Source organism: Halichoerus grypus, chromosome 6, assembly GCF_964656455.1.
Source record: "Halichoerus grypus chromosome 6, mHalGry1.hap1.1, whole genome shotgun sequence".
Taxonomy (NCBI): domain Eukaryota; kingdom Metazoa; phylum Chordata; class Mammalia; order Carnivora; family Phocidae; genus Halichoerus; species Halichoerus grypus.
The window spans coordinates 35,342,978-35,360,487 of record NC_135717.1 but is presented as its reverse complement, the minus strand read 5'-3'; the positions used below and the strand labels follow the sequence as shown (position 1 = coordinate 35,360,487).

The 17,510-nt window shown below is 41.2% G+C and overlaps 1 protein-coding gene across 21 annotated transcripts in view; it reads left to right on the top strand.

Moving 5' to 3' along the window:
• The window catches only part of RBFOX1 (RNA binding fox-1 homolog 1), a 1,991,091-nt gene that overhangs the window by 1,100,099 nt on the left and 873,482 nt on the right, over positions 1–17,510 (top strand). For all 21 annotated transcript variants that reach the window (XM_078074844.1, XM_078074845.1, XM_078074837.1 and 18 more), the window contains one exon: positions 15,558–15,605. In XM_078074844.1, the coding sequence (XP_077930970.1) occupies positions 15,558–15,605 (48 nt within the window). The remainder of the gene's footprint in view (positions 1–15,557; positions 15,606–17,510) is intronic.

Below are 17,510 nucleotides of genomic sequence, written 5' to 3'. Positions count from 1 at the left end.
TAAAGCTTGAAGCATCCTCGAGGCCTGTGACCTCAGAGAGTGACTTAGGCTGACTTTATCGGCAGTGGCTCTTCTTTTTCATTATATTTGCTATTACCAGAGCTGATCTTTTTTCTTAAAACCTGTTAACCTTATATAAGGGGATGGGACCATTTGAGCTCTCCGACAGGAAGCTGATGGGAAATTGTAAGCCTCCAAAATAGGTTGAGAGCTTCCCGTTGTCCGGGGTCCTGGCAGAGGTTACTTTAAAAAAAAAAAAAAAAAAGGCGGGGGAGAGATTGGAATATAAATTCTTGGTGTGTTTTTCTGGGGTTGGCCGGTTTCTTCCCCATGGCATGCCTTTTTGCAAGCCCTTGGGGGAAGGCTGTATCCATCTTACAGACAAAGCTTGATGAGTACCCCAGTGTCAATGTGGGGGTGTTAGGACAGGTCATATGCTCAGAATTGCTGTTTGTGGCTATAGACCAAGAAATACTCTTCTTCCACAGGTAGGCAGAAAGTCTTCTGCAGTATTTAAGTCTGTAAACTCTTGAGCCTGCCTATAGGAGGCCACACTGTTGCTTGCCTAGAAGCCAGTTAGTGAAGATTGTAATTGGGCATATGTATTAGTGACTTATAAATCCAGGCTCTGTGTTAAACCCTTTATATGCATTTTTCTTAAACACAAAAATACACACACATTCGTATATTCTGTTACACCAGTCATACTGAGTAATTGATGGAAGCTCAAAATGGTTAGAAAAGCGAATAAATAGCAAGACTGCCTTCTGTTGTGTGTTCATGAACTTCTCCATTAAAAACAAATTTTTCCTGTGGGCTGGGTTACTGTTTTAAGAAAATGATGATGAGTTCAACAGGAAGACCAGTTGGCTAAGTAGTTAAGATCACCAGCTTTTGGGTAAAATAAACCAGGTTTAATTCGTAGAACCAACATTTGTCAGCTCTGTGACCTTGGGCAAGAAACCTAACCTCTCTTGAGTTTGTTTTCTCTAAAATGGGGATAATCATTGTGTCTGCCTCATGGGATTCAGTGAAGTTTTATACCAATATATATCTCTCTCTATATAATATATTTTATATATACTATATATCATATATATGATACATAATATAGACTTATTTATTGTATATATTATATATTTATTTTATACTATATAAATATAAAATATATTTATATTTATTTTATATTTTCTTTATATATATTATATACATCTCATATATGTGTGTATATATATACATATATATACACACACACACACACACACACACACACACATACATACATACACACACATTTTATCACTAAGGATGGCTTTTTAAAAGAAGGCTAGTTGGTTTTGGTACCCTTGCCTTTGAGGAGCTGATAATATCATGGAAGAGATAGGCACAAATACAGTGCACTGGAAATACATATGCAGATGAGCTCAACCCTGCAGCAGAGGTGCAAGTAGAGGGTGGTGCCAGAGAGCAGTCTGTTCTGGGTGGACAGAGCAGAGCAAGAGGTGAAATTAGCTTTGGTAAGCAGGTAGTTGGGTAAGCAGAGGGAGAGTGATTCAGGTTAAGGGGACACAGTGAGCCAACTTTCTGGAACATAAAAATGTTTAAGAACAGATAGATTCATACAGAATGCAGTATCTGGGGAGGAACATCATAGAATATGAATCTAGGAAAGGAGGTGGGATTGGTCAGGGCATGGCTCACTCCCCTGTAATTTAAATAAATCCAGGTAGTTCCATGCTTTCACCAATTCAGAATTGCTTTGGGGTGATTATGGTACCAAAAGGAAACTTATTTTTCTTTTTATGTATTTATATATTTTACCCAACATAAACTATTTAAACACACTTGAAAAATCAAGCTCATACGTTCAGGTCAATATCAAATGCATCTGAACAAAAAGCAACCAAATATTAAAAAGGTATTAATCCTCTAATTAATATATCAGAAACCAGACAGATTTCTGTTATGGTTGATCATCTGAAACTCACAAATGTAGAAGTTCGTAAACAAACAAGCAGCAGACAAAACAGCAGAACATATATTTAATTTTAAATATTTAAAAAGAATGAAACTCTGGGGCGCCTGGGTGGTGCAGTCGGTTGAGCGTCCGACTCTTGGTTTCCACTCAGATCTTGATCTCAGGGTTGTGGGATTGAGCCCCAGGTTGGGCTCTGTGCTAAGCGCTGAGTCTGCTTGGGACTCTCTCTCCCTCTGCCTCCCCTCTTCCCACATGCTCTCTCTCTCTCTCTCAAATAAATAAAGTTTTTTAGAAAAAAGATTGAAACTCTATCCAGACAACTGGTTGTGAATCTAGAACCAAATTAAAAGAAATGACAGCAGGAAGTACAGCTAGGCATGAAAGCAGACATTAGAAGAACATTGACATACGTCTACATATTGTTCAAGAACACAACAATCTGGGACTACTTAGCAGGAGGGCAAAACTTGCTAAGGTTAGCATCTTGGAGGTGGCATTGTACTGAGTCAGAACCAACTATCCATGTTTTAGAAAGTGGAGACAATGAAACATTTTATAGGGATTTCACCCCAAAGGGTTAAAGTGACAAAATTTCTGTTTTTAAAGAGATCAGCCTTCCTAATTGGGATTAGTCAGTATTTGTTTCTTACCTTGTTCCCAGGACAGTATGGATAATTGAGGTATTTAAGACATCCTGAGGGATAAGCTTAGATTTCTGCTACTCTTTCCCAACATAATGTCTGTGTCCTATAAATTGTATAGGCCTGCCAACGCAAAAGAAAAAGTAATCAGAACTTTAAAGGAATATTCTTAATTCTCTTTTTGTGAATAAAAACCAAATGACAGTTTCTGCAAGTAAACATGGCATTTGGGAAAGAGGGTGAACAAGCAGCGAAATGTAATTATCCTAAACTGTCTCTTTTAAGGTACATTTTTTCCTGTGCTCATGTAAGAATTGATATGAGTGTTTTGCAGAGTGGATTACTAATAAATCACATGGCTTGGGAAAGAACATTTACATCCATATTTCTATTTCATTTTTCTGAAAAAGCTTAAGTGGTTATAACTCTGGTGATTTTTAGATTTACTCTTGGGGATCCGAAGTTCAGGGTCTGCCTATTTAGATTTATAAATTTATTATTATAAAAAAATAAACTTTTGGGGCACCTGGGTAGCTCATTCAGTTGAGCATCTGACTGTTAGTTTCAGCTCAGGTCATGATCTCAGGGTCTTGGGATGGAGCCCCACCTCTGGCTCCCTGCTCAGCAGGGGAGTGTGCTGGAGATTCTCATTCTTCGTCTGTCCCTCCCCCAGCTTGTGCAGTCTATCCCTCAAAATAAATAAATAAATCTTAAAAAAAAACAAAAAACAAAAAAAGTTGTTTTTTTTGTTTTTTTTGTTTTTTTGGTATGTTAACTTTTAGATCCATGTTGTCAAACTTAGGAATTTTCCATTGGAAGCTAAACCAAGATATAATGTTCTCTGATGAGTGAAGATATGTACACGCAGATTGAATATCTTGTGTTACACGTTTATATAATGTTTGGCCCTCCAAAAGCAAATTTCTACACTTAGTGTTGTCTCATTCATAACACCCATAGAGCAGAGCCACTTCTTGGAAACTGGTAACTCATCTCTGTATACTCAAGAGGTAATACAAGAATGCTATTTTTTTTTTTTTAAAGATTTTATTTGTTTATTTGACAGAGAGAGACACAGCAAGAGAGGGAACACAAGCAGGGGGAGTGGGAGAGGGAGAAGCAGGCTTCCCGCGGAGCAGGGAGCCCGACGCGGGGCTCGATCCCAGGACCCTGGGATCATGACCTGAGCCGAAGGCAGATGCTTAACAACTGAGCCACCCAGGCGCCCCAAGAATGCTATTTTTTTTTTTCCCCAGATAGTTTGCACTAGCTCTGTTGGACTTCAGTTGTGCTGTACCTTCTCTTATTGGCATAATCCTTGCTTTGACCATTAGATGTGTTTTTGGGATATCTGATTCCTAGAAGGAGATTAAATATTAATTAAGTGGTTTTGTTTAGTCCTTGTGGTGTGAAGATCCTTATAAGAGCAGTTTAGTGTTGAGGCAGACTAGCAGCATCAATTCCCAGGGGACTTGTGCTCTTTGAAATTCCCATCTTTTGTTTCCCTAGGGATCCATTTAATGGACAGAGATAGCAGTGACACAGAATTCATGCAGTGTTTAGAACCATCTCATATAGAGAAGAAAGAATAATAATGATAATAAATTTATCTAATATACAGAATAATATCTAATGAATATAGATAAATATAATAATGTTTAAAAATTGCAACTATAAAAACAAACACTGACTACATGACAGCGCTTTATGTGCTTTATCTCAGCTTAATACTAACACCGGCCTGATGGTATCCGGACTGATACTAATCCTATTTTCTGAAAAACTGAGGGCACAGATAAGTTGCTCATAAAGTCACACAGCTATTAAGTGGCAGAGGCAAGATTTGAAGCAAGGTAGACTCATTCCTGAGTCTTCTGTCTTACGTATTTTGATCCATAGATGGAGGTGAAATTAAAATACAAGTTCTCATTGCTTTTGCCCTCATATATCATTGTGAATTATTTCATTATCTTAGTATTGCTGAATGTTCACTGTGTCACATTTCCTCAAGAGGTTGGTATATTAATTAAGAACCAGGCTATATTCTTTATTTTTTTTTTCTTAATTTGAATCCTTTATGTAGTCAATGTGGGAAATAGCTACATTGTGTCAGATGTAGGGGACGCTGGGAAAACACATGTGGCCCTATAGTAAGGAATAAAAAGCTCCTTGTGAGAGACACAAGTTCCAGGTCTGGCTCCTCTTTCAGTTGACCTTGAACCAGATTAAGTTTTCAGGGCATCGTATTAAACCAGTACATTTCCTGCTCTAGCCCCCTCTTGGGGTTGTTATAAGGCAAAGATCAACCACAAGCATTAATAAGAACACAACAGCAACCAAAACCCAAAGGAGACTATAGACAGGAAAACAATCACGGTGGTAGCCGGCTCTTCAAATGGAAGGCCAGTCTTCTTTTTAAAAAGGACCTGATTGACAGCTAAGCTGCTGGCCCACTCAGTGGGCAGGGCTTAAACCCGCCTTTCTGCAAGCTGCTTTCCTGATGTTCAGTTCCGTTGCTTAACTGGAGTGCACTAAACTTCAATTTGATAATTGCATCCTCAAATCCCTTAATGAAGGTGCCTATCAAAGTATAAATAATTACCCAGTAATTTTGTATTTGCAAACTCTATCCTGGCTGTTTATGCTTCTCTGTGGTTCAAATGGGAAGTTCAGGGGCCCACCTCACACTTTGCTAATTCAGGGAAATTTCAAGAGCCCGGAGGATGGCATGTTAACACCGTTCCCCACCCAAGGAGTTCAGCCCCGCTCCCTCCCAACACTCACCTCCACTTTTTCTCCTACTATTTATAAATCCATTGGAGAGCTGCCTTTTTGTTTTGGTGCTGGTCATGCGGACATCTGTCTGCATCAGAGGTCCTGCCCTGAAGCTCCTGGGTGCAATTGCCTGGCTCCTTGAAGGTACCCAGGATCCCCGTGAGCCTGGGCTGCTTGTTCCTGCACTTGCTTCCTCATCAGGAATCTGTTTTGTCCTTTGGACAATATCCACCTTAGTCATGGAAGGCACACACCAGTGGCCTGTTGGGCTTCTTCCTTCATCTTCCCTCCAGTTCCTATGTTTTGGGCTGAGTCCCTTAATTATTCACAAAAGCCCATCAATGGAAGTGCTGGGGATCATCCAGGAGGCTAAAAGCCAAGAAGACAACACAACAAAACAAAATGTAATAGGACAAAAACCTGACAGGGTTTGGGAGTTTTTGTGGGGGTGCTTCTCTGAGTATGCAGCTGTGGTGGGGGTTTGCTCAGCTGCTGGGGCCTGCTATAAGTGCAGGGAAGCTGCATAGCTGGCAGAAGCCAGGTGACAAACCCAAGGCTTCCTGGGCTGGTGTTTTTCTCCTACATACTGTTTTTAAACACATGGACTTGTTAAGAGCCCGTGCCGCTGACAGCCCCTCTAGAAGTATTCTTCTTAAAAGCTGCACTAAAATTATTCACCTCATGTAAAAACAAGTGCGATTTACATCTAATATGGGTAATTACTTTTACAGTTAATTAAAAGCGCTCTCATTAAACCCCTGCTGTGATGCCAATGCATAGCTCTTATTTGCAAACAGACCCTTGGTTTGAGCTTACCTTGGTGACATGCTGCTCCTACCTGAGAGGGGGCTGCCTTCCTCGGTAGCAAATTTAATTGTGCTGAGCCAGCAGCCCTGGGCTGCCAGGGTTCCTGCCAACTCTCTCTTGTCCCCTGATAACTAAGCTGCAAAAAACATAGGATGAAGAGAACAAAATAATTCATGGGGGGTGAGGGTGCAGTCTTCAAAGAAAGAAGTCACAATTCTAAGATGAAAGACCTGCTATCTTTATTTGCTAAATATGGGGCTTGGGAATTGTTTTGTGGTCTTTCTGGCTTCTACACCTCTTTCCTGCTACCTCTCTCCCAAAGAAAATATCCCATAACCCATCCCCCACTTAAAATTCCTCTCAAACATTTATAAAGTCAGAAACATTGCATTCTGAGGTAGCCCACTAAAGTAGATTCTACTTTCTTGGTTGAATGGATTTATGTTGAGATCTTAGTTTACTTACTTTTTTTTTTTTTTTTTTGCCATTTGTATGAATTCAGGCAAAACAGCTCTGAAGTAAATTCTCAGTCTTCACAATCAGATTTAAACTTCCTGTTTTTGGAGTATTCTGTGCCTTGAAACAGAGATCTCGGTCATACTGAACCTTCTTAAACACATACTAATAAAATGCTTTCTCAAATTAACACATTCCTGGTAAGTAATTAAAGCTTATTAATTAAAGCATACAGTCATTTGAGACTTCAATTTTGAGGGAGCAGATAGATTATAAAATTTCAAGAAGTTTACAGACTCCGTGAATGGGATGCTCTGGTAATAGTGCTTCGCGCTTTTTAGTATTTTACAAAGTTATTTGCTTCCATCTGCTGGCGCTCTGTGAGATTGCAGGGGCTGAGCAAATTTGTGAATGGAGACCTATGAAGTGGATAATATGTCAGTACAAACGTTTTCTTCTATTCTTTATGTATTCAAGTGACCTTATTTGAATCTTGGTCTTTTGAGCTGAATGAACACACACTGAAGAATCCAGCAGGAAGGCATGCACGACTCCAAATTTGTACCAACTGTAGTTACGAAATAACAGTTACTCAGTTTTGTTTTTTTTTTTTTTTCAAAAAACGTTGCGGTGCAATCGTTATCCTTAAATAATGCAATTGAATTTAGAATATTCGTCTAAATATTCAGATCCAAAGACAAAATATGGTATAGAGGAAAGCATAAAATACAAAGCAGGTCGATTGGTTTCAATCCCTCTTACATCATTTGTTATCAAAGCCAGTGCCCTATACTCTTTGATCCTCAGTTTTCTCATCTGCAAAATGGAAGCCCTGGGCCAAGTGGTCCTACAACTTGTATTTATTTTCAAAGTTTGAATCTCTGTGAAAGTAGGAAAAAAAAAAAACACATTAGAACCCAGGTTGTAGTAAATGTTCTAAGTCCTAGAATCTCAACTCATATTGGTTAGCTTCTTTTAAGTGATAAGTAATTGTTATTTGCAGAACAGAGGAAACTTAAGTGTCCAAACTCTAGAAGAATTGCTGTTGAAAAGGAAAAGATCTATAAATGAGGGGAACAGATGCCACCCCAAAATATGCCTTTTTAGCATAAGGGTTATTTGGGGATGATTACTTCAGGGAGGCTGCAGAGTCAGTAGAAGTTGTCCTTTTGTGAGAAAAATATTTACATTTATAAGAGAAATCCCATTGGTAAGGGTGTCTCCCTTCCTGTACCAGGAAGAGAAGGATGACTCTAACTCTCCAGAAACTCTCATCAGTGGGGGATACAGTGGCTTAAATCTGCATAATAACCTTACCCTTTTGTGTTTTGCCTGATAATCTACCATAATGGGCCAAATCCCCACCCCAGCTTCTTTCTTTGCCTTTAGCTAAAGATGGTATTTTTGATGGCCCGGGCCATTTTGGGAGTTACTCCTTTTTTCTGGGTATGTCCCATGTATATAAGAGGTGTAAAAGTCATTAAATTTCTGTTTGTTTTTCTCTAGTTTATCTGTCTTTTATTATGGGGGATATTAATGAAGAAGCTAAAAGGGAAGAGGGAAACTTATTTTTTTTCTCCCTGCATATTGTTGGTTTAGAATTTAAAATGCACTTTTGAATTCTTTTTGCATTGTGATATCGAAATGTACTTTTTTGGTAATGTTATAAACTTCCTTGTCATAGCATTTATTTTCTGTTTGAAAAGAAAGAGCAAAACACCTGGATTTCTCCCCCAGTAGAAGGGTAGTTGATCATAAACCCTATTTGGGTTTGTCATGAATCTTTGACTGTGTCTCCCCTGATACAGGAAAGATGTTAGGGCTTGGGGGCCGAGAAAGAATTCTTGAGACATGTTGGTACAAAAAGGGGACAGGATGTGTGGTCAGAAAGAGCTACCCTGGTGTCATGAGGGGTGCCCAATTATATACTTTCAAGATGGGACGGGGTTAGGGATAGCATAAGTCTCTAAGGAATTTGGAAGCAAGGTTTCCAGGACCTTGAGGGGGCTAGCTATTGTTGGGAAAAGGTCATTTATTACTGTCTAATAAAACCTGAGTCATGAGACCCTTCAGATGTATATCGGTGGGTCATATGCTTGGGGATGATTACTAACATATATCTTGGGGGAGAGGAGATAAAGGAAGTTTCCAAAGGAATTTTTATATGTTAAAGTAGACTTACAGGATCCTGGGGGTCAGGCTAAGATTGCCTTTTGCCCTCAGCAAAGTATTAACATTGAGGCAGCTGAGTTCCTAGAGGAATGTCTTTCTGTCTATTTCAAGGACTTGTCAGTGGGCTGTAAGTAGTAAGGAGATTTAAATTTTTTTTTTTTTTTGCCTTTGTTTCCCACATCATCCATCAGCTCTCGAGAGATGTTTGAAACTGTAGGTGTTTCCTTTGAAATGCTCTCTGGGACTTGGTGAGTATCTGAGTCCAGGAGAACAATGCCATGTCAAAGATAAAATGAGCTTACTTTATTCTCATGTCCAATATAAGCACCCTGGTCTTTTCTCTATATTGTCTTTCCAGGGTTGATACCTGAAGTCATTAACACAGATTCCAGGGACTGTCCTCTGAAAACACAAGGGTCCATGAATGTAACAGCATGCACCTGCCCTGGCATCTCTTGTATAAAGGGGTTTTTCTTCTCCCTAGGGCTCGGATTACATGGCGTGGTCTCTGGATCATGCCTTTCTTTTCTTCGTGATGAGTAGGCAAGTATCAAACACAAGAGAGTCACACTGGAAGCTCCTTGAGGCTCTTGATTAGTTTTCCTGTGGCTTCTATAAAAAATTGCCACAATTTGTGGCTTAATACAACAGAAATGTATTTTCTCACAGTTCTGGAGGGCACAAGTCTGAAATCAAGATGTCAGCAGGGCTACTCTCCTACCAGACTCTCTAGGAATGAATCCTCCCCTTGCCTCTTTCAGCTCCCGGTGGCTCTGGGCACTCTTTGGCTGGTGCCATGTTGCCCCAGGCTCTGCCTCTGTCTTCACAGGGCCATCTCTTCTCTGTCTCTTAAAAGGACACTTGTCATTGAATTTAGGGCCCATACAGATAATCCAAGATGATCTCACTTCAAGATCCTTAATTACATTTGCAAAGACCCTATTTCCAAATAAGGTTACATTCACAGATTCTAGGGGTTGGACATGGACATACTCTTTTGAGGGTTACTATTCCACCCACTATAGACTCCTAGCTTCTAAATCCTCTAAGGCCTCCAGAATCCCACCGGCAGACATTTGTCCCCACCTGTAGACAGGGACCTTTAACTTCTGGGCACTTCAGAGCTGTGAATGATGCTGATACGTGATCCAGGATGATGGTTCTCTGCACTGTGGGCATAAATAACCCTGACCCACAAAAATCATCAGAAACAACTAACACACAAAATGCAGAAGAAAAGAAGTCTCTCTTGGGAGAGAGAACAGCTTCTGAAAAGAACAGACACACAAGTGCTTTGATGTCTAAAAGCCAGAAGAACTCAGTAGACTTGGAAGAGCAAACTTTAAAAATAGAACTCTCTTTAAGTTCTCAATACTCTACTCAGAACGAGGTCTCACAGAGACATTTGGAGGATGCCGTCAATGACAGCTAACGTTTATCGGTGACTCGCCATATGCAGACATTTACATGCATTAGATATGCCTGACAACAAATAAGGTGGCTCTCATTAATTTACAGACAGGGAAACTAAGGCACCAGCCCACACCTAGTGTGGTGCAGAGTCCAATTACGTGAAGCCAAGCAGTGTGACTCCGTAGCGTGTGCAGAATCCCATCTGTTGCTAGCGATTGAGTCACTATTTGGAGTTTTCCAGCTCCAGAAAGGAGAATGCCTGGCTTCTGTAGGGAAATTGATTGCTTGGTGATGAGTACATGGCTCCAAATTCATACTTAACACTTAAGTAGTTGAGCTGTTTTCCAACGAAGTCATCAAGTGGGGCTGAAGTACTTACTTGACTATTCTGGTTCGGAAAAGGTCAGGTCGGAGCCCATCCAGAGACACCAGCTCTACGTGGAGCAATCCGAACAATAATTTGTTCCCGCCAAAGTGACATTTTTCCAATTTGAGTCCAGCATTGTTCAGAAGCAAGTGCAGTCCCCTGTGGTGCCTCCCGCGTAGATCTGCAGCGGATGACAAACCAACAATATCATCTAAATAAAAAATCCAGCATGGGTTTAGTAAATTAATCCTGACAAGAATAAATTGAATAATCTTAGGGAAATGGCAAGAGCTCTGATTCTGCCAGATGGCTTTTTTCTGTAGCTTGTGTGAGTCCTTGGTGGCAGATTAAAAACAAAAACCTGCCTTTGGCTTATTGATTTTGTTAGTTAGTTGATTAACACCTGCCACTTCTTTGTGGGTAAATCAAAATTGGATATGGACTCTTCCCTGCAAACTCAACATATTTTCACTGGAGGAAAGAAAAGAAATGCACACTTCCCCTGGTCAGAACAACCTAAAACAGACAAGGAACTGCTTTTTCTTGCCTTATTTCTAGATGGCATCTCCTGGCTTTAAAAATAATTCATGATTTTCATCATTCGCATACTGAGTTAACCTCTATGTGTCTTAGTGGATGAATTCAAAGAGAGTTCTCAGTAAGAGTAAGGGTTCAAGGTCAGCCAGGGACCTCAGCCATTAAATCAGGGGTGTGAGAAAACCATGACCCCAAGTCCTAAGAGTGAGCCTTGCAGATCATCTGGGAATCTTGTCTAGTCAGCTTGGGCTGCTGTAACAAAATACTACCAAGTTAGAGACTTAAAACAACAGAAATTTATCTTCTTACAGTTCTTGAAGCTGGAAGTCTGAGATCAGGGTGCCAGCATGGTCAGGTTCTGGGGAGTACTCTTCCTGGGTTGTAGACAGCACCTTCTCTCTATGTTCTCACATGGCCTTTCCTTTGTGTGTGGATGCAGAGAGAGAGGGAGCAAGCTCTTTGGTGTCTCTTCTTATAAGGACATTAATCCCATCAGATCAAATTTCCCCCTTTTATGATCTCATTTAACCTTAATTACTTCCTTAGAGGCCCCATTTCCAAATACAGCCACACTGGGGGGTTAGGGCTTCAAGCTCTGAATTTTTGGGGAACACAGTCATCGGTCTACATGCTTATTAAAATGCAGATTCTGATTCAGTACATGTGGGGTGAAGCCTGAGATGCTCCATTTGGGGCACAGACCCCCACTCTGAATAGCCAGTTCCTCGTAGTACCTCTATGTCACAGATGAGGCGATCAAGACTTCGAAAGGCAAAGACATTTACCTCAGCCGCACAGCCGTCATGTGATGGCACCACACTTGGGATGCAGGTGTCTGGCTCTGCACAGGAACTGCTAACCATGACAGTGCCCTCCAGTGCTTCAGTCTTGAGCTCCCAGTGGAACCCCTGGAAGGCTTGCTAACACACAGATCTCGAGCATATCACCAGGTCCGGCCCCAGAAGATGCATTTTTGAATAGGTTCTCAGGTGATGCTGGTGCTGCTGATCTGGGGAATCACACTTGGAGAATCACAACTGAGCCTCTTCTCTAGATAATTTTGCTTTAGATGTCCCTCTTGCCCAGAGAAAGGAAAATGACGAGACATGTGGCCTGAATTATCCAGACTGACCAACCGCCTCGACTAAAATAAAATAAAAGCACCTGAAAGGAATGCAGAATACCTGGTGTTAGGAGCCACTTCCAGGTGTAGACTTAAGCTCCATCGTTGTGTGACCCAGGGAGGGTTACCTAATCATTCACCTCAATTTTCATATGGTAAAAACTAAAAGCCAACCTTGTTTGGTTGGGGGGAGCTCAGAGACAAGTCTGAAAAACACCTGCCATAGTTCCTGGAGCCAAGGAGGTGTTCAGTCATTGCTCATTGTTTCAGTCCCGTTTCACTGATATTAAAACCGTCTGTTATATAAAAAACAGAATCTTCACCTTATGGTGTTGTCTTCTTTTGTTCCACTCTTGATTCACACAGACCGAGAATTTGTTGTGCTTAATAAATCACCGTGGTGATAGGCTTCCACTTAATCCACCCTCTCCTAATGACACATCAGCAGGGTAAACCCAGCTACTTCTTTGTGAGAGAATAAATATTTCTATAGACTTAACTTACCCCAAACTGAGCCACTGTTGTTTGCAGACCCCTACATCATCCTGCCTCACCCATAGTACCCCCCATCTCCATTGCTAGAATGTTCAGACCAAAAACCTTGGCATGGTCCTTGGCCTCCATCTTTCCCTCATATTTCACATCCAATCCTTTAAGACATCTGTTCACCCCCATCCAGATTATTTTTTTTTTTGATTTTTTATTTTATTTGAGAGAGAGCGAGACCAGTGGGAGGGGGAGAAGCAGGCTCCCCACTGAGCGTGGATCCCACAACCCTGAGATCATGACCTGAGCTGAAATCAAGAGTCAGACACTCAACCGACTGATCCACCCAGGTGCCCCACTCCATCCAGATTCTGACCACTTCTTGCCGCCTCCCTAACATCACCCTTCCCAGCCACCATCATCTTATATCTGACCTCCTGTAGCTACCCACAAAGTGGTCTCTCCTTGTGCCCTTGGCTCTCAGTTGTCTATCCTGTTAAAACAGAAGTCAGATCATGTCTCTCCTCTCTTCAAAACCTCTGAGTGAAGCCAAGTGCTGGCCAGGACATGGAGAAATTGGAACTGTCATGCACTGCTGGTGGGAATGTAAAATGGCGTAGCTGGTATGAAAAACAGACGGTTCCTAAAAAAATTAAACATAGAATTAACTTGTGATCCAGCAATTCCTCCTCTGGGCATATATGCAAAAGACTTGAAAGCAAGGACTTGAACAGATACGTGTACACCCATGTTCATTATTCACAGTAGCCAAAAGGTGGAAACAACCTAATATCTATCCATGGATGAATGGATCAACACAGTGTCATATGTACATACAATGGAATATTCTTAATCCTTAAAAAGTAATGAAATCTGACACATACTACTACATGGCTGAGCCTTGGATAAAGACATGCTAAATAAAATAACCCAGACACAAAAGAGCAGATACTTATGAGCCCTCTTCTGTGAGTGTTATACACTGAAGTGTGCCCTACCCTCAAATTCGTATATTGAGGCTCCAACCCCCAATCACTGTTTTCAGATATAGGGCCCTTAGGGAGGTAATGGAGATTTAAAAGGTCATAAGGGCCCTAGTTTGACAGTACTGGTGTCCTTCTAACAAGAGGAAGGGACACCAGAGACCTTTCTCCATGCACACAGAGAAGAGGCCACGGGAGGGCACAGAGAGAAGGTGGCCATCTACAAGCCTGGAAGACAGGTCTCCGACCAGAAACCCACCTTGACAGCACCTTGATTTTGGACTTCTGGCCTCTGGAATTGTGAAAAAAATAGATTTCTTTTATTTAAGCCACCCAGTCTGTGTTATTTGTATTGGCAGCCCTAAGAGACCGGCACAGTGAGGTCCCTAGAGTTGTCAAACTCACAGAGACAGGAAGTAGACTGGTGGCTGCCAGGGGCTGGGGAAGGGCATTAGTGTTTATTGGGGGGCAGCATTTCAGTTTGGGAGGGTGAAAAGTTCTAGAGGTGGAGGGTGGGGATGGTTGCACAACAATGTGAATGTGCTTCGGACCACTAAACCATACACTTCAAAATGGTTAAATTAGTAAAAGCTGTGTGTATTTTGCCACAAGATCAGACAAACAAATAAACCTCAAAAACAAACAAACAAACAAACAAAAACAACCCTGCATAGTTCCTCACTGCTCTCAGAATAAAAGCTAACATCCTCCTCTGATCTCATCTCCTAGTATTTTCCTAATTTACTTCCCTCCTGCCACCGAGTCCTCCTCCTTCCTTCCTGCAGCTTAACCACGTCCTGATACTTTGCACTTGCTCTTCCCTTGCCTGAGAGGCTCTTCCCCCAGATGGCAACCTGGCTCATCCCCTAACTTCCTTCATGCCTTTGCTCAGTTGCCACTTCTCTTGAAATTTAAGATTTTATTCCCCATGCTCACCATTTCCATTCCCTTCTCCCTGGTTTATCTGTCTTCATAGTACGAATCCTCTTATAAAATTAAAAAATACCGTTTATTGATGTTTCTTTTTTATTATCTGTCTCTTCTAGCAGAATGTAAGCCTCATCAGGGCAGGACTTTCCATGTGTTTTGTATGTTACTGAGTCTTCCTTTCCGAGAACAAGGCCTGGCAAGCAATAAGTGCTGAATGCCTATCTTCTGAATGCATAAGTAAATGAGTATTTCAGGAGCTTGTGTGTGTGTGTATCAACCATGTGTCTAACTGGTGAATCCCTTGAGGGTAGAAACCACGTTTTTCTCACCTTTACATTCCAGAGCAACATGAAAAAATGCATAAGAAAGTTAATGTGCAATAAATATGGATGGATGGGTGAACCCATGGATGAATGGTTGGACAGATGATGGATGGATAAGTAGATGGACAGAAAGATTAAAAAAAAATAGATGGTGATAGTTTTGTGTTGAAAGGTGGTAGATTTGACTATCCTAAATCTGGAATGAGAGAGAGAAAGATACTAAGTCCAAGTGAGGGCAGTTTCTGCTGATGTGAATAAAGGTGTCGGGGGGGGGCATATTATTTTATGAGCCATCAGCTTCTCTTTCTTGTGGCCTCTGATCCATAGCTTTTGCCTTCACCCCACATCTGCATGTAATAAAGCTTAGTTATGACATCCATATGTCTCTAATGCAAACACCAGGGCATATACTTCTTAAAAAGGCTATAAAGAGCAATGGCTTGAGAAACAACCGTGAGGAGCGTGGGTTTTTTATTATTTTAAAGGGCATTTCAACGACACTCCTGAATGTTCCCTGACCATAAGTCTGACTCCTGTTCTTTCTCTTTCTTTTCTCTTCCTCTCAGGATATCAAAGCAGACTGCAATACCTGTGTGGAAATAGAGGACAGAAAGGTGAGTCAGTATTTTTCATCTTTTTGGTTTCAAAAAAAAAACCAAGAACCCTATGATTTAAACCCAAGTGTTTAAGGCTGGACGATGGCTTGCAGCAGTGATTCATGTACTGATACTAGATGCTTAAAGACAGTCATACTTTTAAATATTCGTCTGTGTTACTCTGATGGCTTCAGTGAAGAGTGCATAACATAATTAAGTATTAAATATATTGGTGCCGATTTTTATTTTAGTCATATGCTTGTCTTCAGGAAAATAGCTCATTTATCCTTAACTCATTTCACCTTGTTATTGAACATCATTAGTGATTATTCTGTAATATTACATATATGATAGCATATACAATATTGGGCTTTCCAAGGTGTGTCCCTATATTTGATCTACACACTTTGAGAGAGAGCCTGCCTCAGTTACCCTCATGACACATTTATGTGAGCAGCGACTTTCTATGGCATAAATCTATTTATGTGAGATGTTTGGGGGCCTTGGGGAGGGGAGGTCCTTTCCTATATTTTCAGAGTCCCCCTGCCCTCCATTCATCTTCCTGTTACACTTGGTGTGGATCCCCTCAGGAAAAACAGCTGTTAGACAATTGTTCTCCATGGTCTGTGCTTATTCACAAGAGTTCACAGAAGTTTCCCTGGTAAAATGCATCCAAGCAGATCAAATTTTACCTTTAACGCCTTGGATCCAAAGAGGTCAAATAAGTGAATTGAGGGTACATATCTCCTGGCTACTTTTGACATCATTCCACAGTTTTGAAAGATGTTTCTCTCTGCAACCATACCATTGTCAAACGCAGTTGTTATTTCAAGCAGAGGTTTTCAGCCCTGATTTTGTGATAGCTCAGTCATCTGCTGATTAATAAGGTGGTTGAGGACTCCTCAAAACAAAATTTGCTTTTAAATAAAGGGCAATTGTCATGCATTATTTTAAGAAGTGTTAATCTCCTCGTGTAGAAAGGAATAAGGATATGGTAGCTGAGATTCAGTCCGCGTGATCCTCAGGTCGGTTCTGGTTCTGGGTTGCTCTCTCATTTGCAGGCAAAGGCATTTCAATTCGTATTTGTGTCCACCATGTATTTGCATGTTGGCATACTTGCAGGTGTGTGTTTTGTGAGTTGGACAAATGGAATTTAGGCTGAACATATGTCTACAGTCTTTTTTCATCCGTTCCTACCAGTTGTGCCGTGGGTCATCTGCCCCAGCTGCTCTGCCCACATCAGAGTGAAAGCATGTCGCCTGCCCTGCTTCCTAAGTTTGGGATGCCTCCACTTCCCTTGGACTTCTGTGAAATTCACAAACATGTTTCTGTCCAGTATTTTTTTTTTTTTTTTGGTACCTTCTTTGCCAGTAGTGTTTGAAAGACACCAGGAGACCTGATACTGTTAAAATAATATCAGTTCCATCACCCGAAAGATAAATGAACAGCCAGGATAATCTCTGGGCAGTGAAAGCTGGCCACATGGCTCCATTCTGCCGACCCAAACTGCCGCTGGTTCATACATCATGGTGATAAGGATCCCCCAAGTCTGTGGATGCCTCGTGATGCTTACTGGTAGGAAAAGTCATATCCGTACACGGTTTCAACTCTTCAAAAAAAAGAGTAACACACATGAGTGTGCACACACATGCACACACGCATATGCATTTCTGGGCTTTGGCATAGCCTGTGGGGTTGAGTCAGGTCAGGCACTTCAAAAAAAGCCTCATCTCTAAACAGGTTCACCTGGTGTTTCCTAAACACGAGTGCTCCTGCCTGAGGACACGTGAATTAACCAAACCCCTTTGCGTGCAGTTCGTTGGTGATGACTCGTAGCAGTGCCATAACTCTAATGCCCCCCTCCGTTTTGACGGCCTTCTTCTCTAAGGACTTGTTACTCCTTCTGTCCAACCAGAGAACTTT